Source organism: Labeo rohita, chromosome 22, assembly GCF_022985175.1.
Source record: "Labeo rohita strain BAU-BD-2019 chromosome 22, IGBB_LRoh.1.0, whole genome shotgun sequence".
NCBI classification, from domain to species: Eukaryota; Metazoa; Chordata; class Actinopteri; order Cypriniformes; family Cyprinidae; genus Labeo; species Labeo rohita.
In genome coordinates, this window is record NC_066890.1 from 31,088,002 (window position 1) to 31,110,501 (window position 22,500).

The window sequence follows — 22,500 nt, forward strand, 5'->3', positions numbered from 1 at the left end:
CCCTAAACTGTTAACATCACTCTGCACTACTCCAATACAATACAATGATCATAAAAAAACATGATCTGTCAGATGACCTAAAGATAAAATCCAACATTTCCTAACTTCTTGTGTTTAAAAAGAGTTTGAGCTTAGTAAAGCTCAGTGGCAACAAACCAACTCTTAAATAAATAAAGCCCGGTGAGTTTAGTGCTGAGGAAGCAAAACTAGTTAGCTAACCGGGCTAACATCAGCTAATGCTGACTAACTCATCAAGTCCAATTAGCAGGCGAGCTAAATGACTAGTTTATTTTCCCCAAACTGAAAACAACTGACAAGTTTCTCCTCTAAAGTTAATTATAACACCGCACTGTATCGGTATCGATAGAGTTAGGTGGAATCTGTCAAGTTTATTTGATGAAACGGATGGTTAAGTTTGTAAATCCTCTGTTTAACTCAACAGTCCAGTTGCTAGCAAAGCTAATGTGAAGTCAAAACACTCTGAAAACCTCCAGTTATCACTCAATCTGTCTTTGTGAGAACTTACTGAGAAGATGAAACGCTTATTGGTCTTCCGAGGGCCCTCCACGCGTCTTGTTGTTGTTATTTACCCTAGTATTTTTGATGTAAAACTATCCCGGGGATCCCCTCTCTGTCTATCTGCCCTGCCCGCTGCCGCTCCGGTCGCCAAATAAAGATCCTCGCTGCCTACACATGGACCCGAGTCACCGAACCGCGCATGCGCACTAGCGCACTGGCCCATCTCAAGAGGAGATTTACACGAGGAAGAGCATCCTCCTAACGTTTTAATTTCACAAATATTTACCACGGTTACCATAGTTCCAGACTAAATACAACAGTTACTGTAGTTAATGTTGGTAGTGTGATTTAAAGGACCTCACACTGTGCATTTTTAGTTATTTATGGACATGGGTGCTTATTTAATACAAAACCTTAATTTATTTCAGATTAAATTAGAAAAAAATCATGACTATAACACTGCAAATGTGCAGAGAGAGATTAAATGTTATCTGGATTGTTTCAAGTAAAGAAATCACAAAATTAAATCATTAAAATGCATAAATATGTAAAGAAATTGTTCATAAATCAATAAACAAGTCAATAAAAATACCTCTTAAACGTCAACTGTACCATAATGTCCTCTTGCAATGATAATGATAAGTGACTTACCTGATGAAATACAGGTTAAAAAAAATGCAGAAACTTTACATTTTTATTTTATATTGTTAAAAAACATTATTTTGAAATATATTTTTACTTTATATGAGTATAAACATTATAATTTACAGATGAACTATTACCATTTAGTGCTGTCAAATGATTAATCGCGATTAGTTGCATCTAAAATAAAAGCTTCTGTTTATATGTGTACTGTGTATATTTATTATGTATATACATATATATATATACAGTATATATTTTGAAAATATTTCAATGTATTTACATGTCTATATTTTTATTTATATAATTAATATTTTAAATATAAATATAAATAATATATAAACTTTTTTTTTTAAATATATCCATGGATGTGTGTGTATTTATATATACATAATAAATATACACAATACACACACATACGTAAACTTTTATTTCGGATTAATCACGATTAATCATTTTGTTCATATAATTTATATTATATATAAATATATTTAATATACAAACAACATATTGTTCTTAAATATATACTGTATATGTGTGTATATTTGCATAATACATATACAAAGCACACACATATATTATGTAATCAAAAACTTTTATTTTGGATGCGATTAATCATGATTAATCCTTTTATTCATATGATTTATAATATATAAATGTATTTAATATACAAACAAGATATTTGTCTTAAATATATACTGCATATGTGTGTATATTTGCATAATTAGTATACACAGTAAACGCGCATATATTATGTAAACAAAAACTTTTATTTTGGATGCGATTAATCATTTTATTCATATGATTTATATTATATATAAATATATTTAATATACAAACAACATATTTTTTTCTTAAATATATACTTTCTGTGTGTGTATATTTGCATAATAAATATACACAATACACAAACATATATTATGTAAACAAAAACTTTTATTTTGGATGCGATTAATTAATTTATTTATATGATTTATAGTATATATAAATATATTTATGTAAAGTAGCGCTGATATTATTTTGAGAATTACATCTGTTTTTACATACAGTAGCTCTGAAATTTGTTTTATTTGTCTATGCACCTCAAAGTATGTTTCCCTTCCTGGCATTGTGAATTGGCCAAGAAATTGATGTAATCGCATAAAAAGATGGCTTCCATCATAAAAGTGTTACATGACCAAAACCAACACATTATGCATGATTTGCTGTTATTGTTATTACACTGTGTTTATACATCATGTTTCACGGTTGCCTCATTTTCATGCTGGTTTCACAATACTGCTGAATTCAGTAAGCCATTATTCACCATTTGAACGGTTTAGCATGTATTTACCATTTAGCAGTACTTTGTCTTTTTTTTGTAAACTGAACATCTAAATTTCTCTCTTAATATGTGAATGTGTGTATGTTTACGGTCGAAAGCCAATGCCAACGTGTTATTTTTGCTATCATTGTTTTCCTTCCATATTTGTACTGTATTCCGAACTAATAAAAGCATAAAATTGAAAATAAATAAATAAATAAATTTAATATACAAACAACATATTTTCTTAAATACATACTGTATGTGTGTGTGTATTTGCATAATAAATATACACAACACACAAACATATATTATGTAAACAAAAACTTTTATTTTGGATATGATTAATCGTTTTATTCATATAATTTATATTATATATAAGTATATTTAATATACAAACAACATATTTTTCTTAAATACATACTTTATGTGTGTGTGTATTTGCATAATAAATGTACACAGTACACACACGCATTTATTATGTAAACAAAAACTTTTATTTTGGATACGATTAATCGCGATTAATCAATCTAATGACATCACTATTACTATTGCAAGACACTCATTTTGCATTTTGCATCTCCACCCATCTTACCAAATTTAGAGAATTCAAATCTGCTGCCATATTTCCAGTACAAGTTGTGGGAAAAGTGTTAATGTAATGTACAGTGATTTATATATTTGAATCCTAAACAAAATTTCAGAACACTCCAACATAGCCTGGCCAATATAACCTGACTTGATTTGATAATTTGATAAATGTTATCATCTTGTTTTATTGATGTCGCTTTCCAAACTGCGGGATAAAAGTTATATTGCACCAGGGGGCGCGCTGTGGCTCACAAAAGCGAATTCTCCATTGTGCTTCATTCAAATCTCATTATACTTTTTTTCTTACTAAAAACATACTAAATAGTATAATCTTTTATATAAAACCAGTTTTAATTACTAGTAACCGACGTTGAAAAGTAAACCTTCTGCACGAATATCAAGAAAATAATTTTGTAAAAACTTATCTTGTAATCACAAACGAATGTGATTGGTCCATCCTAACGAGCGCTGAGAAAAGTAACAGAAACCAGGTTGGAACGCCATCTATGCAAATCAGGTTCTAACTAAACTCGTCGCTTTTATATCTCATGAGAGTTTTTATATCACGTTTTAAATCACGTAGAAATAACTAAATTCCATAAACATACCAAGTCCGTCAGCTTCCTGAAGTTGTTTTCGTCTGCCTTGTTGAGGACGGTTGTGACCCAGGTAGAGCTCAGGGTCCGGATGCAGCTCTGTGGGCTTTTTATCGACGAAATGAAACGAACACACGTAAACTCTCTTCGGAGGATTTTTTAATTTCAAAGCCGCAAGCCAAGCCTGTTTCCTCTCCTCTTTCGACGGCATACAGTGTAAGGCATAGGGCGCTGGACACAGACATTCATTCCTGGTTTTTTGATGCTCTACACAGATATTTTCTTGGTAACTCTTAAGTTTTTTCGAGTTGTTGTAGCAACCCGATACAGCACATGTCGAACCGGAGCTCATGTTAAACTCAGACACTTCAAGTTCACTGTGTGCGTATGTCAAAAAAGATTTTTAGACAGACCGGAAGCAGAACACCGGCAAACGGAAATAGAGAGACGTCGTATTGTTTTCCGAAACAAACTTTATGCGTGTTTTCAGTAGTACAAACACATAGCCATTTAAAGGATAAAAACATATACATGTGTATATATAGGGTATTAAAATACATTTGAAACTTTTAGAGGGGTTTTTACAGGTTGTTTACTCAATTTAATATCGTTTTTTCAGCGGTGGTTTGGACTAAATCCTATGTTTTTCATGTGGTTTCATAGTAGGACAACATCCAAAGTGATCTTCCCCATTTTAATTCATTTATTTCCCTATGTTTTAACATGGAGTAAAACAACATGCTGTGGACTATGTAAGGCTATATTGTATTGTTATATATACATATATATATATATATATATATATATATATATATATATATATATATATATATATAAATACATTCAAATCAGAATCCACTGGCCTTTAAAATTATGCTGTCAATCTGAGGTTTGAATAGCTTGTTTGGATATCTGGTGACATCTATTGGTTGTTTTGAGGTATGACAGCTCATTTTTTATATTGCCTGATATTTCCAGGTTAATAAACAGACATATAAGGTTGCATCGCAAGACATTTAAATTACAATTTAGAAAACAAGTATATCTAATTCCGTTAATACATAACAATCCATATTATGTAATTAGTCTTATATAGATTTGATTAAACTGTTATGATTTTATAAACATATGCAGATGAGGTAATCTTAATGGCAGTTGTAAAGTGAATGGTAGAAGATCATTAACCTGGAAATAGATAGCAGTAATAATCTTTAACGTCAATTGAAAGTCAATTTTTAATAGGACAGTGGTTATAAAAGGATGTATAAATGCTTGAGTTACATATTACATATTAGGTGACATATTAATAAAATAAAAGTTTAACAATGAAGCTTTTAATACAAGACAATTAAACAATAAAAGAATACATAACTCAATATTTATTTTATCATTTATATTACTGTAATATGAATCACATAATATGATTTCTAAGCTACTGATAATTAAAAACAGAACATTTGGAGATATGTAATATGGAAAACAATATGACATTGGAAACGAGCAATGTGCAATTACCACAATTCCCACTTTATTTAGTTATAGAAGCAATAATTTGCTTTAATTAGACGTAAATTGTAAAAGATTTTACTGAAGAAGTTTAATTAAAGAGATGGCGTGCTTCTACCCTTATTTTCACACCACTAGGGGGAAGCAAAGGTTAAGGTATGCAGCGATGGGAAGGTTACTTTGGAAATGTAATAGGTTGTCGATTACAAGTTACCTTATTTAAAATGTAATAAGTAGTGTAACTATTTCAGTTACTTTGTTAATGTAATCAATTACATTTGATTACTTTTCTAAATTTTTAACAAATGTTTTCAACTGTTAAGCAGTTAATCAACTCTCAGACAGGTTAGCCTAAACTTTTATTGCCAATATGGACTGATGTAATTGGCAATTGTGGTGCACTGCACATTCTAATAAAAGAACCAATTAAAAGCATCAGAACAGTATTGCTTTACTAAGTGGCCTTTAAATGGCAGGAGGTGTCATGCACATTAAAAAAAAACAGGCAAAGCAACATATCCTAGCTTTTTACAGGATGCAAAGATGTAACCAGGTGTAACCCCCTTTGTACCCATTAACATTTTCATAAGTAACTGTAATTTAATTACACTTTTTTTTCTCAGTAACTGTAACAGATTACAGTTACATTTATTTTCTAATAAATTACGTATACAAGTCAAAAGTTTTTGAACAGTAAGATTTTTTTATGTTTTTTGAAGAAGTCTCTTCTGCTCACCAAGCCTGCATTTATTTGATTCAAAAACAGCAAAAACAACATTTTGAAATATTGTTACTATTTAAAATAACGGTTTTCCATTTGAATTTTTTTAAAAATGTAATTTATTCCTTTGATTTTCGAAGCTGAATTTTTAGCATAATTACTCCAGTCACATGATCCTTCAGAAATCATTCTAATATTCTGCCAAAAAAAAAACATGTGCTCAAAAAACAGCTAAGTAGAATTTTTTCAGGTTTCTTTGATTAATAGAAAGTTCAGAAGGGCAGCATTTATCTGAAATAGAAATATTTTACATTATAACATTACATAACATTATAAATGTCTTTATCATCACTTTTGATCAATTTAAAGCATCCTCATTAAATAAAAGTATTAATTTCTATCAAAAAAAAAAAAAACAATTATACAGACTTCATGCTTTTGAATGGTATAGTGTATTATGGTACAAATGCTTTTCATTTCAGATAAATGCTGATCTTTGTTTTTTTTTTTTTCTATTCATCAAATAATTCTAAAAAAATTACTTAACTCTTTTAAAAATTAATAATAATAATAATAATAATAAAATCAGATCAGCAGCATGTTAGAATGATCTCTGAAGGATCATGTGACTGGAGTAATGATGCTGAAAATTCAGCTTTGATCAAATGATTTTAAAACATGAAGAGTTTAGATGCAAAAGCCTTTAAATCAATCTGACGTATTTCTTTAAAATGAGCATTTCTTTCTGGCTACTTTGTATAGGTTTCTATGTAAGTACTGGTACTTCTGATTGGGCTGAGGCTGGAATTTAGCGAGTTTAAAGTAAAAGTATTTGATGGATGTATACTATGTGTCAGGAGCATTCACTCAGTATCGTTATCTCATTTTTGACCGAGATGGCTTTTAGCTGATTTTGCATCTGAACTCTTCATATATTCAAAGAGAAAACAGGTATTTTAAATAGTAAAAATGTTTCAGAATTTACTGTTTTGCTGTACTTTGGATCAAAGAAGTGCAGGCTTGGTGAGCAGAAGACATTAAAAAATATTAAAAATCTTACTGTTCAAAAACTTTTGACTGGTAGTAATCCTGTTACATGTAATTTGTTACTCCCCAAAACTGAAGGTATCCTTAAATTGATTATCAGTGATATAGCAAATAGTCTAATACATGATTGTAGTCATAAAGTAGTAGTGTTCATCTAATTTGTAACTAAAACTTAGAACTTATAATATCACAGTAATAACATTAATCGGGTTGGACGCCATATTGAAATTAACCCGGATAAAAACGAGGCTGTGAGGGACAGACTTACAGTCTTTACGATGACACGTAGGCTACTGTATAGGTCCTATAAATCTCATTTTCACAGCTCACAACTTTAAGAACTAGAGTTTTATGGGGCTTTTGTCTACTGAAAGTCTTTTTTATATTTAGAAAGACGTTTCATTAGGTGAATAGTCGGCGTGTTGTTAAACAACAGTACAATCCGTTGAACGCACTGTCCCTCACAGCCTCGTTTTCATTCCTGTCAAACAATCTACAGTTCTCCGGCTAAAAGGACACGTTTTACGTTAGTCAGTTTAGCTACTGCCACTAGGTGGCAGTATAATAAAGTTATTTAAGGGGTTGGCAAAACCCTGATTTTATTCTGGCCTGAACTTGACCTTGACAGAACAATATATTTGCCCTTTAACTACAATACACGATAACAAATTCAGACGGCGTGTTTATATGATAGAGATTTATATTAAACAGTTTATTGGAAAGTCACTGTACGCTATTCTGAATAAAATCAGGATGACTTTTAATTTCATAAGGCTTTCGACACAAAAAAAATAATAATAATAATAAATAAATAAAATAAACGTGTTTGTTCTACTAAAAAAAAATCCAAAATATGTGTTCTTTAACGTTCTGCCACCTCCAGATATTGTGAGATTATGTGCTGAATCATAAAGTTTATCTTAAATTATTCGTGCCCCTCAGTTGTGAATGATAGTGCCACATCACCTTCTCCTGAGGCCTGTTAATTAATCAGCTCAGTGGGTGGAAGTTGGGAGATGAGAAACTTCTGTTAGTCCTGAACTTCCAAGCTGCTTGTTTTCTTGCCGAACCCGCCGTTTCCACAAAACACGTACGTTGCCATAGGTACCAGAGAGGGGTGAAACCTCATTTGCATGTATTTAAATGACGCATGAATAATTTACAGAAGGCTCAAAGAAGGAAAATCTGAGAGACGTTTAGAAGTCACGCTGAGCTCCAGGCCGGTACAAAGAGAGAAAACGGGCAAAAACACACTTTACGGCTTCCCGGTTAAAACAAATGCGGCACTGTGTTATATATTTGAGCGACGGCCCATTATGGCCGTTTTGGCAGCTTCACAAGCATCCACTCACTAGAACCTTCCATAAATTGTCACCACATTAAAATGCCCCGCACGACATTATGGAAAGGCATGAATAGCCTTGTTAAAAGGCAGGGGGGGAAATAACAAAAACGAAAAATTAACAATATACACAAGACAAATGTCATTTTCAGGAAAAAAAAATCTCTTTACACGCCCCGTATTTTCACACTTAGCCGCTAACCTGCATCTACCCCTGTTTTCGCCTTTCCCGCGTTTCAGCAGTCTTGTTAATTTTATATGAAAGAGCATATTGCCACTTATCAGCGGGTGGTGCAGTAAAAGCGTTTAGGGTCAAAGCATTACTGAACCGTGATTGGTTCTTCCATTAGAAGAAGCGTGCAGCCCGGGTTTCCTCTCAGCCAATCAGATGCGCTCACCGCACTATTGTTCCAAATGTTGGTGGTCTGCATTCTTTTAGACTCCCCCTTATGATTTGAAAATAAATGACAGATAATTGAAGCCCCTAATAGAGTGACCCTTCCTCTACAATCTGAAGATTACAGACTACGAGTTTCCAGAAAAATGCACCTCTGTTTGATTCAAACACGCCTTTTGATGTATTAACAAGAACCATGGAGGAAATTCCAAAATAAACTGGATGGGTGAACGGAATAAAAGTAAAAAACAAGAATAGGGGCTTGATTATAAATTGCTGTTGGTAATAAAACGTTTCCTGAACCTAAAATGTTATTTTAATTACCATTTAATTATCAAAATATTTGGCATTTTCAAGTTCACTGCAGACTTTCAGATTCAAACAAATTTAATAATGTAGGCTACATAATTAAATCATTACTATAAAACACAATAATAAAACACATTCAAGCCTGACTGCTGATTGGTTAATATGACATCACCACGTCATCTAATTACTGAATAGTGAATATAGCCTATTGTAAATAGTGTTCCGCTGTAACCGCGAATAATCGCGGTATATAAAGCGTCCTTTTGTATCTGAGGGAAATTAATTTCTACATTACCCAGCAATGATGCTACATTATTCCACTTATATAATATAATAAAACGACTTACTAATGCGTATTCACACATATTATTTTCTAGCGAGTGGTTTTTCAGAAATATATGCCCCCCAAGTGCATTGAGACGAGGGATATACGGAGACATGTATGTATATGAACCCCGGGGGTGCGGGGTCCGACTGGTTTTGCATTAAAAAAGACGAGGTCCTGTGAAAGTTCTGCTCCCTGCGTGTGAATTCAAAAGATCCAGCATGGTTAGCATGACAAACTGCTCTTCAAGTTCACAGAGCAACCTCCCCCGTCCCGGCGCGCAGACACACGCAAACACACTCCCCCTGTTGACCCGCCAGCCGCCCTCTCGTTCATTCTCAAGTCTATTTCAGGCGAGTCAAAGGGCATCTTAGTTCTGAAATTTCAATAATGTTATCTGCTGGGGATGAAATGTTTTTTTAAGGTCACGATGTTGTTTGCTTTGTTTATTTATCTATTTATTTATTTTGTGAGAACAACCGTGGCATTATTTCTCATATGGCAATTCAAACTGAAGACTGAACACTTTTTATGCATTCGAAATGTATTGGGAAAATGTAGTGCTCATGGCATGTTTCAGTGTTAGTTTATAATGTGGTTATTTAATGCAAAACGTGCACGATATATCTACACTCAAAAACATCTAAACAATTACTTTAGATTTACGTAATGGCCTTTCTGCTTTAGTTATGTTCTGTATTTAATTCTGTTTTATAACTTGTCTTGATTTAAGGTTCATATAATTAATCTTACAGTCGAAATTCATTCTTTCACCTGTTTGTTCTTTGAATCTTTTTTTTTTTTATACAATTGCCTCCGTTATTTTGATCTCCTTAGTAGAAAACAATCATCACCGCTGACTGCATTACAAACAAACACTTTTGTGTATAAATAATGTTTTTATAATACATACCTTTTTTTCATTTCAGTTTGTTCAAAGGAATAAACATTTTTTATCTATTAAACCAGGACAAAGATGAAAGAAGCAACAGAAGTCACAACAAAAATGTAAAACAGTATTTTCAAAGTGTTTTGTTTGTTTCTGTCTTTTCATCTTGGGAAGACGACTTTTTCATCTAGCCTACGTTAAGAATGGGTGTCAATAAATATGTAAACAAATCAACATTGTATAATAGTTTTAAAACAATAATAAATACAAATTAATTAAACTGTTATGATGATGCCGACGATGATTAAACTAAAAACCAAAACTATATAAATACAGATTTTTATTGAATAGTAATGAAAGATTAATAATAAATAGCATAATAGTAAATATTAACATCCAGTGAATTCAGAAATCTTATTGGAAACAATCTGTTAAATTACTAAACACTATTTCGACTTAATGAATTCATATTCACCCTATTGTTTAACGCTGAAGTAAGCCTATGGATGAGACTACCGGTTTATTAGCCGGAGAATAACAACGTGTAGTAAACGGTAAAACCGTTTGTACTACAAAGCAATGTGTTTATAAGTAAGATAATACAACAAAATAATATGGTAAGACACACCAATTTGCAATATCAAGCCGCAAAAGGAGCGGTTTTGTACAGCTAAAAATACTGGGAGACCGGAAGTCACACCCATAAAATGTACAAATGGCCGCGCCCACTCTTACAAAATAAAATAAGGTGGATAGCGACAGAATATATGCTAATTTGATGACAAATTTCATTCTGTGAAGTACACCTGAAACATCAAAACTGATATTTATTCCTATGGTTGTGCCTTTGTGTTTATATTCAGTACTGTTTTAAAACAGATTTTGGTGACTAAACAATTTCTTACATTTTTTACGTTTAGATGATTGAAGGTAATATGGCGCAACAGCCAGAGGATGCAGGACTTCACGGCCAAACTCCCTCCTCACCTCTCCCGACAAAGACAATGAACGTCTTGGCAGACCACCAAGAACTGTTTTACCGGAGCTGCTCGGCCAGACTTTTTGAGCCCTGTCTCTGGGCAGAGGATGGCCGAGGGAGGGGGTGAACGAGGGGACAAGAGCTGCCACCCTAATCTCTCCGAAAGAGGCTTGTTGGGTGTGGGTTTATCCCGTTGAGAGTAAGGGAATCTGCCATGCTCAGTAAGCATGTATATCAGGCCATCTCATGGCTCAATGGACGCTCCATGGGTGGCCCCTCCTGGTCAATACCACCGTACCCTCCGCCGGACCGGCCCAGAATAGGATAATCTCTCCTTCTCGCTTTCTTTCAGGCCAAAGTCTGGCCTCCCGGCGGCTGAGTCACGGCCAGGGTGGCTTGGTCCTGATCCCGGGTCAGTGTGGCTGGGTGACCGAGGGCTAGATTTCAGTAGGTGCACTGGAGCGCACTGGACCAGCGCTTGAGCTGACAGTTAAAGGAAAACAATAGGAAGCAGAACTGATGTGTGTGTGTGTGTGTGTGTGTTTGAGTGAACCGGATTCCCTCTCAGGTAATGAACACTTGCTGGCTGAGCGAAAGCTCACTGTTTCTGACACAGTTTGAGATAAGCTGACAAAAGGCACTTTTGAGAAATAAGACACAAAATGAAACTCAAAAATCAACTCTTTTTTTGGGTAAGGTGGCATTTGACCTATTCTGTTCGCCAACTTGTGGTCAGGTCAAAGTAAATATTATATGAGGTGGTTTGCTTCCTATTAATTTTATATGAGGATTGCACGTTTTGCAGCCATGTTACTAAATACATTTCTAAACAGTTTACATCCTGATTTGTTTGTTTTTTTGATCATTTTTGATCATCTAGCAGCAATAAAAACGTAAAATGCAATTTATACAATTAAAAATAAAACAGAAATCATTTTTAAAAATTAGTGAAAGTGTTGTAAACTTAGCAAAATAAGATGAAAAATGCAGAAAATGTAGATTATTCAACATACCAAATAATAATGTTATTATTTGAATCATGCGAGGATGAGCAAAGCTAAATATTATAATTTCAATAGCAGATCAAAACAACAGATGAAGTCAAAATTGTATGATTTTGAAGACTGCAACCTTTTAGGTGGGTTCAGGTCACCATAGAGCCTTCAAGGTGTTTAAAATAAGCAACTTTTCATCCCGGGGTAATTATGTAATATAATATTTAATCAAACACGTCTAAAATTACTCTCACAACCAAACAATATGGTATTTGTGCCTGTAATGCTTTGAAACTGAAACTGGACATCCCAGTATGTAACATATTCATGAAAAATGGCAAAAGATCTCAAATTAATAAATAGATGAAAAAATAAAGATGAAAAAATGACACAACGAGAATATTTCTTTTTCAGAATTTATTTAAGAATGTTTTATCTTTAATACAGTTAAGCAAAAATCAGTTTAATCAAATTGTTTACAGAAATAAGAAACTGAATATCTGTCTGAATATCTAACAACCTGTATAAATATCACTTTTTCTAAAAATCCATCCATCTATATTAATATCCATCTATCTGAATATATATTAATTTATATGATAATCTGAATATGTATCCATCTGAATATGTTTCTGAATATCTACCCATTTATATTAATATCTATCTATCTGAATATCTATCCATTTAGTTGAATATCTGAATATCTATCTCAATATATGTTTCTGAATATCTACCCATATTACTATCTATCTGAATATCTATCCATTTAGTTAAATGAATTTTTATCTGAATATCTGTTTCTGAATATCTACCCATCTACATAAATATCTATTTGAATATCTATCTATTTAGTTGAATATCTGAATATTTATCTGAATATCTATGTTTCTGAATATCTATCTCAATAGGTTTCTGAATATCTACCCATATTAATATCTATTTCGTTACATTATCAGAATTTTTATCTGAATATCTGTTTCTGAATATCTATCCATTTATATGAATATCTATCCATTTAGTTGAATATACGAATATCTGTTTCCAATAATATATATATATATATATATATATATATATATCCATCCATGTATATTAATATCTGAATATCTATCCATTTATATGAATATCTAAACTTCCGTCTGAATATCTATCCATCTGAACATTTGTTTCTGAATATCTATCCGTTTATATAAATTCCTAAATATTTCTGTTTCTGAATATCTATCTTAATATCTGTTTTTGAATATCAACCCATCTATACTAATATCTATCTATTGAGTTAAATATCTCAATATTTATCTGAATATCTGTTTCTGAAAATCTATCCATTTTTATGAATATCTGAATTTCTGTTTCTAAATACATATCCATCTATATTAATATCTGATTATCTGTCTGAATATCTATCCATCTAATAACAACATTCGAATATCTATCCATCTGAATATCTGTTTCTGAATATCCATCCATTTATATGAATATCGGAATATCTATATGAATATCTAACAATCCATCTAAATATCTCTTTCTGAATATCTATCCATCTATATGAATATATGAATATCTATATGAATATCTATCCATCTACAAGAATATCTGAATATATATCTATCTGAATATGTGTTTCTGAATATATATCATCTATATTAACATCCATCTATCTGAACATCTATATGAATATCTATCCATTTATATGAATATTGGAATATCTGACTATTTATCCATCTGAATATCTGTTTCTGAATATCCATCCATCTATATGAATATCTGAATATCTATGTGAATATCTAACAATCTATCTAAATATCTGTTTCTGAATATCTATCCAATTATATGAATATCTGAATATCTATCCATCTATATGAAAATCTGAATATTTATCTATTTATATGAATATCTACGTAAATATCTAACAATCTGTATAAATATCTCTTTCTGAATATCTAGCTACCCATCTAATCAACACTACGTTCAAACTACACTTTTTGAGTTGGTGGTAAGTCAGCGTCTCATTTATTAACAACTGTCCTTTGTCCTGTACATTTCAAAAATCCAAACAATGAACTTACCTGTATTGTCCAAAAATACTTACTTGATGACAAAAAAAGAGATTCAACAAAAACAACACAGTCTTACAGGAAAACAGTTACGTACAGTAACTAAAGAAAGAAAAAAGGAAAAAAACATCTCCTCTTGATGGTCTGTGCTGATCCTGGCATGAAGATTTACTCCAAAACCTGAGGAGACACAAAAATATATAACAGAATTAGTTCCAGTTGCACTCATTACATTTAAGAAATACAATGTACTTCCTATTATAACCTGTTTTTTAGCATATTGCCATCTTTTTGCAAATCACCAAACTGTTCAGCGTACAGCGTCTAAATGAGGTGTAGCTTGAGCGCAGATTCGAATAAGGGGGGGGAGCTCGAGAATTGATTGACAGCGTACGGATGCCGGGATGCTCAGCGTCACGTGCTCAGGGATGACGCTGCGTTTGTGCGCGTGCCGCCGCCACGCTACAGCACGAGTGCGTTTACCAGCACGCAGGTTGAAGGGGCGGGGAAACAGACTTTATCAGCCGTGATGTTTGACCCTGAGCCTAGAGCCAGACAGGGGTCAGGGGAAGGACTGTCTGGGCACTGGGATTGACCCCAGGCCTGTGGGGGTGGAGTGCTTGTTGGTTCCAGTCTAGGGTGCTTAATATCACCTCTGGGGATTGAGGTGCAGACAGCTCAACGATTGACCCTGCTTAATCATCAGTGCGCAACGTCTAGTCTGCTTGGTCATGGTACAAAGTCATGGTGGCCGGATATGGCGTATTGGAAATCAAACATGGCTGCCATCATATTTTATTTTAATACGCACACAAACACACTTAGGTTATATGTATTATGTATATCCATGTATGTATGTGTGTGTGTGTGTGTGTACGCACGTTTTATCAATATATATCTAAAGGCCTTTTTAAATGTCATAAACGCAATATGTAGAGTATACAGATATATTTTCAGTCAAGTAAGCAGAATATTACTGATGAAATATTGAAACAAATATTTGAAACCAGACCAAAACTGTCAAGATAATGAATAATAAAATATAATAACACACACACACACACACATATATATATTTAATAATATTTAATTATTATTATTATTATTATTATTAAAATGTTTAAGACATTTGTCTTAAAGACTTGTCTCTTAATGTTACATCTGTCATTCAAATTAAATCAAAATATTTTTATTGTTATTATTATTATTACTACTACTACTACTACTATTACTACTGCTATTACTTTTATTTATTTATTTATTTATTTAAATGTTTAAGCTATATCTGCCTTGATGTGGCATGTTAAAATGAAAGCTAAAAATGTAAATATCATTCAAATTAAATAATTGTATTATTATTATTATTATTATTATTATTATTATTAAGATATTATTAAACAGGTAATGTTAATATATTTAAAAAACACAATAAATAAAAATGAAATGTGTAATAAAATATTAAAATAAAACGTTTTAGCATGCCATATCAAGATTTATCATTAATACAAATATATATTAATAAAAAATTTACATTTTTAAAATATAAATATAAGAAGTACCTGAGAATTACTTAATACATTAAAAAGTAAATATTTACTTTTATATTATTACTTTTAAGTACATTTACTTTTTTAACTTTTTTAAACAATCATATTTATGTTATTTAATTTATTATTAATATAATAATTGAACTTTTTATTAAAACAAAAAACTCTTGTTGTTGTGGCATTTAAAAAAAAAGTTAAATGGGTAAAAATAAAAAGTAAATACACATACATACACACACACACACACACACACACACACACACACACACACACACACACACATATATATATATATATATATATATAAAATTGCTGTATCAAGATATAAAAAAAATAAAATAAAGTACAACAACAAAAAGCCATCATAGAACAGTTCAAAAACAACAATTTTACAATATTATGGTACTGAATTGAAAAAAAAGAAAAAGAAAAATATTGACGGTTTTTCATCTTACACTACTGCAATACAAGGTTCATTATCCAGCTAGTGTCTGAAACAGGACGTTTTATTGGACGAGAGGCATGAATGTGATTGATTTGAATTCTCAGACTGTAAACAAACAGCTAGCTGGACGCTAAGCTAGCAAGTGCACAGAACCGGTTGGGAGGACACGTCGCATCAAAACCGTCAGGAGACGGTCTAATGTGCCCAGCGTTTGGGTGGGGGCAGGAATCGCCCGTCTGGGACCATACGCAGGGAACGCGACTACGACCCAAGCAGGGATTTTTGGGAAGGGGGGGTGGTTGTCTGGTCCTCGATTCAGACAGTCTTGTCTGATGTCCCATTAAGATTTGAGTCCAGGACCGTGAGGGGTGAGGGGAAGAGCGCTGGTTAACCCCCCTGGACTTCTGCTGCAGCTCCTGGGTCCTATTATTTGAGGCAAGCTGTTGGCTGCATACTAATTCTGCATCACTCAGTCACGAATCGGAGCGGCGTTCGAAATAAAGCTGGCGCAGAAGGAGGCCCTGTATAGAACGAGGGAAGCATATGCTCACTAAACACGCTCAGACTGGCAAATGTCCAGTGCACTGAATGAGAAAGGTTAACATAGCCTGCGAACTGGTTAGTTGCATCATTCTGTAGGGAAGAGGAGGAGCCTGGAATCATGCAGCTGAAATGACCTGCATTCGTTTTCATTTAGTTTGGGATTTTTTTGGCTAATGATACATACTGTCAAGAGAGAGGAAAGGAAGTGATGGCAGGAGATGTTGTGAGCCAGACTTGAACTTGCATCATCCACATGAGCGCCACAGATTAATGTGCCACTAGACAATTTAAATATTATGTTTATGTCATTATTATTATAAAGCCCTCAAGATGCTTTTCCATCACAAACACTTTAAAAAACTGGTTAAGATCCATTTATTTAAGGTTGTTTTTAACTAATTGCTGCTTGTGCTTTTTGTTTTATTTAACTGTTGTGCTTTGGGTTTAAAAAAAAAACCCATTACAAATAAAATGTATTATTATTATTATTATTATTATTATTATTAAAATCAAAACTAAAAATGTAAATATTTGAATAATAAAAAAATAATATAATAATAATAACAATAACAATAATAGGATTTATTTATACAGTGCTTTTCCAGTGTTCAAGGACGCTTTACAGTAAATATTTTTAATATCTATCAATATCATTAAATTATCATTTTACTATTATTATTTATTTATTTATTTTATTTAAATGTTTAAGACTTAACTGTCTTGATGTGGCATGTTAAAATCTAAATTAAAATGTAAATATTTTATTAATAATAATAATAATAATAATAAAGTTTTATTTATATAGTACCTTTCCAGTGCTTTACAGGATGATTTACAGAAAAGATTTATTATTATTATTATTATTATTATTATTATTATTATTATTATTAAACCAATTTTGATATATATATTTTAAAAACACAACAAATAAAAATAAAATACAAAACTAAATAGCAGATTATTTTTTATGTTAAATAATATTTTAATAAAGTTTCATTTTTGTTTTAGCATTCCATATCAAGATTTATCATTAACACAAATATATATTAATAAAAATGTAAGTTTTTCAAATATAACATCTAAATATCACAAGAATCAGAAAATTACTTATCACATTAAAAATATTTTATTAAAATATTATATTATTTAGCATTTTTATTTAAGAAATTGCTAAACATTAAATGTTTTACTTTTTAAATTATTTTTTCAAATAATCATATTTAGGTTTTTCCAATTTTTTATTAAAAATAATTTATTACAATCAGTATGAAATAGCTAAAAAAAAATCTTAAAACTTAAATGGGTAAAAATTAAAAGTATAATTTAACATCTTAATATTTATGTTAAACATTATATAATATTTTACGCGCACATACACACAAATTATATATATATATATATTTATTGTGTGTGTGTTAGAAAACTTAATACGTTTCATAATATTTTAATAAAATGTATCTTTAAAAATATGTAATAAAACTTAATATGTTTAACAATACTATATTTTACTAAATTAAACTTTAATTTGATACTTCAGTAATAATTCTGCCTTCGGTTGATATTTTGATGTTGTTTTGTGTGTGTGTGTGTGTGTGTGTGTGTGTGTGTGTGTTTGTCGAGAAGTTGTAGAAAGGCATTAAAATGCATGGTCCTGGATCCCTGTTTGCATCAATCAGGTATTCTGTGGCCTATAAATAACCATGACCAGCGGGTGAAAGAGAGACAGACACGGCAAGGCCAGTGGAGAAAAGCGTCCAGTCCCCAATGAGACCACTCTCTCTATAAAGGGGGGCTCACACTGGGCTTTATTGCCCTGTTTAACACTGCTTCATAAAACTCTTCTCTATGTACCCAGCAAAGCTTTATATACAAAGCAGACCCGTTTTCCTATACCCTAAAGAAGAAGAAACAATGACAGCAGAGATGCACAGGAAGAGAAAGACAGAAGATGTATATATCCAGACAGCAAAGACTTCCCTAGAGTTGCCAGGTCTGGAGTAAAATGCACATTTACATCCTGCGTGTTCCCCTATTTGCTAGTCAAATCTGTTTCGGGGTGTAACGAGACGTCTGACCATACAAAACCCCCTGACCTTGACCTCTAAGGTCCTTCCTCACCTGCAGCTGAATAGAGCAGCTGGGCCGTCTAGCCAGCAAATGACTGAATATTTGACACTTTTACTCGTTCCCATGCTCAACCACTTCCTGAGATGATATTTAGACAGTCTTTGTGGGGGAGAGTAATGTTTACTGTGCTCGGTGTACTGCACCAGCCATTATCTGTGATATTTCTCCTCGTTTAGTCATAATTGCAACATCTAATGGACATTTATTAATAAACTTACATGAAATCTGAACGTTCACACTGACACATTTGAATTTGGTTTCACACCACATTTAAATTAGGTTTGTAAACATAATTTCATATGTTTTTTGGTGTTTTAACTGCACTAATATCTGCATCAGTATGCCCAAAAAGCAGCTTTTTTCTGCTTGTTGTCTAAATAAGCTTAAGATGCTGCAGTTAGAATTAAAGTGAATTATATTGTATTATATATATTAAATTATAGCTACCACAGTATAATGAACATTATATTTTAAAAGTCTTTGTTGAGGAGAGTAACGTTTACTGTGCTTGTTTCACAGTTTTTTGGGCAAATCAGACAAATGTTTAGGTTTGTGCTGTATTTTGTTGTTTACAGACCCAATTTGAATGTGGTGTGAAACTACATTCAAATGTGTCAGTGTGAACTTTCAGATTTCAAGTTCATTAATAAATATCTATATTTTCATTTTATTTAACTTGCGTTTCATTTTCCAGTGCAAATGTTTAGATTTGTGCAACCAAAACAGAAAAAAATTAAATTTTATATTTACAAACCCAATTTAAAATGTAGTGTGAAACCAGATTCAAATGTTTCAGTGTGAACTCTCAGATTTCTAGTTAGTTCATTAATAAATGTCCAAATTTGTATTTTATTTAACTTATGTTTCATTTTCTGATGTAAACGTAGATTTGTGTAGTCGCAACAACAAAAAATTCATGAAATTTTGTTTAAATTTAAATGTTGTGTGAAACCAGATTCAAATATACCTGAATGCTCAGATTTCAAGTAAGTTTATTAAAAAATGTCTACATTTTCATTTTAATTAACCTGTTTTTTCTGATGTAAACGCAGGTTTGTGTAGTCGAAACAACAACAAAAAACATGAAGTTTTATTTACAAACCCAATTTAAATGTGCTGTGAAACCGGATTAAAATATGCCTGAATGCACAGATTTCAAATAAGTTTATTAATAAATGTCCATATTTTCATTAAGTGTGGTGTGAAACCAGATTCAAATATTTCAGAGTGATTTCAAGTAAGTTCATTATTAAATGTCCATATTTTCATTTTAACTTGTTTCATTTTCTAATGTAAGCAGATTTTTATAGCCAAAAAAAAAAGTTTACAAACCCAATTTAAATGTGGTCTGAAACCCAATTCAAATATGCTTGAATTCTCATATTTCACTTAAGTTTATTAATAAATGTCCATATTTTCATTTTATTTAACTTTTGTTTCATTTCCTGATGTAAAAGTAGATTTGTGGAGTCGAAACAACAACAAAAAATAAATCATGAAATATTGATTACAAACCCAATTTAAATGTGGTGTGAAACCAGATTCATGTTTCAGTGTGAACTCTCAGATTTAAAGAAAGTTTATTTCGAAAGAAAGTTTATTAATAAATATCCATCTTATGATTTATTTTCTAAAAATAAAATCATTGTTTTCACTAAATATGTGCTTGCTTATCTCATTTATTCGTTTGAGTTTTTATTTTTTAGAACATTAGATGTGATTTATCGTCCCTTTAAAAGCCGTCTAAACAAGTTTCCTTCAGAAGTACCTTCATGCACAAAACGCTGCCTGTTTAGTCATTCACTTTAGATTTCGGACACAGCCAGTACTGTATGTTAGACCATCATGCTCCCTCCCTTGCCCGTCTCCCTCCAATGACAGCATGAGGACCCCTGAATACTTCCTTATGGCTGCCTGTAACGTGCCTGTCTGAAATGCAAAACAATGGGGGTTGATGTGCCGGGAACCAAACATAAAACTCATTATTCAGTGTGGATCACAGTGCATTGGATGAATGCAATTACTTTCAGTTGCGATTTATTGGGGGTTTATGTGACCTGTTCTGGCAATACAGGCATTTTCTTCTTCTCCTAATCTACTGCTGAGATGTGAGACTCGTTTTTACAGACACCTGTATTCTGCTACACAAAATCCAGCAAAGCTGGTGGTCTCCCTGCTTGCCTTCATCTGAATACATTTACATGCAAATTGTGCTGCGCTGGCAGATACTAAGCACCGCTGAGATTTCACTGTGCAAGACAGTGTCCAAAAAAATCATAATATACAGACAGATCAGACAGCATCGCGACTGAATCAGCCACGTATTCACCGTAGTGTCACGATCTTACTGCAATCCCATAATTACGTAATCATAACAGAACAATCCAGATGGGAAAAGAGCTGCTAAGCAGGACAGGATGTGGCAAACGCATTAGAATATTATGAAACAGCAAAGTCGAATGTAATGCAAGTACACAAATATCGCAACATGTACATGCACTGTAAACGTATGTTTTTGTTAGGTAAACGAAAAATGTAATGATAATGATAATAATGGCACAAGTCAAAATTACTTCTTAATATGACTAAATAAACCTGCCTACAACAGGTAACATCAACGGAAGTCATTTTAAGAGACAGAAATATGCCCATATGGTAACTGCAAATCTGGAAATGCACATAAACATCCATAATTACATAAAGGGCATACATATATGTTAAAAAAAGATAATTCAGTTTTCTCCTTATTCTGTACATGTCTAATATTTAAACACAAAAAGACTGTTGTTGTTGTTAATAATAAATAAATAAATAAATAAAAAATTGTTAATTTGTATGTCTAATATATGTATTTTAGCTGTCTAATGTTTACATAAACAAAGATAATAATAATAATTATTACTATTATTAATAAACAAGTGAAAAATTGTTACTTTATATGTCTAATATATTTGTTATTTTACCTGTAATGTTTAAACAAACATAAAGATAATAATAATGATGATGATGATGATTATTATTATTATTATTATTATTATTATTATTATTATTAATAATAATAATAACAATAATAATAATAATAATAATAATAATAATAATAATAATAATAATAATAATAATAATAATAATAATAATAATAATAATAATAATAATAATAATAATAATAATAATAATAATTATTATTATTATTATTATTATTATTATTATTACTATTATTATTAAAAAGTAAGTGAAAATTTGTTCATTTGCATGTCTAATATACTTGTTGATTTACCGGTCTAATGTTTAAACAAACATATAAAGATAAACATTAATATAATATAATATAATATAATATAATATAATATAATATAATATAATATAATATAATATAATATAATATAATATAATATAATATAATATAATATAATATAATAAATACATATAATAATAATAAATACACAAGTGATTTTTTTGTTTGTATGTCTAATATATATATTTTTTAATTTACTAATGTTTAAACAAACAAAATTATTATTATTATTATTATTAATAATAATAATAATAATAATAATAATAATAATAAAAGTGGAACATTTTGTTTATTTGTACCTGTCTAATTTTTAAACAAACATAAAAAT

The 22,500-nt window shown here is 31.4% G+C and overlaps 1 protein-coding gene across 2 annotated transcripts in view; it reads right to left on the reverse strand.

The window, feature by feature from the left end:
- gatad2ab (GATA zinc finger domain containing 2Ab) overlaps positions 1-4,078 on the reverse strand; it is a 40,479-nt gene extending 36,401 nt beyond the window's left edge. Inside the window, exon 1 of one of the 2 annotated variants that reach the window (XM_051095281.1) lies at positions 3,664-4,078. In XM_051095281.1, coding sequence (XP_050951238.1) covers positions 3,664-4,003 — 340 coding nt within the window. In that variant the 5' untranslated portion in view covers positions 4,004-4,078. Of the gene's footprint in view, positions 1-526; positions 690-3,663 lie in introns of those variants that run through there. The other variant, XM_051095282.1, reaches the window with a different exon arrangement.
- Positions 4,079-22,500: the final 18,422 nt, after the last annotated feature.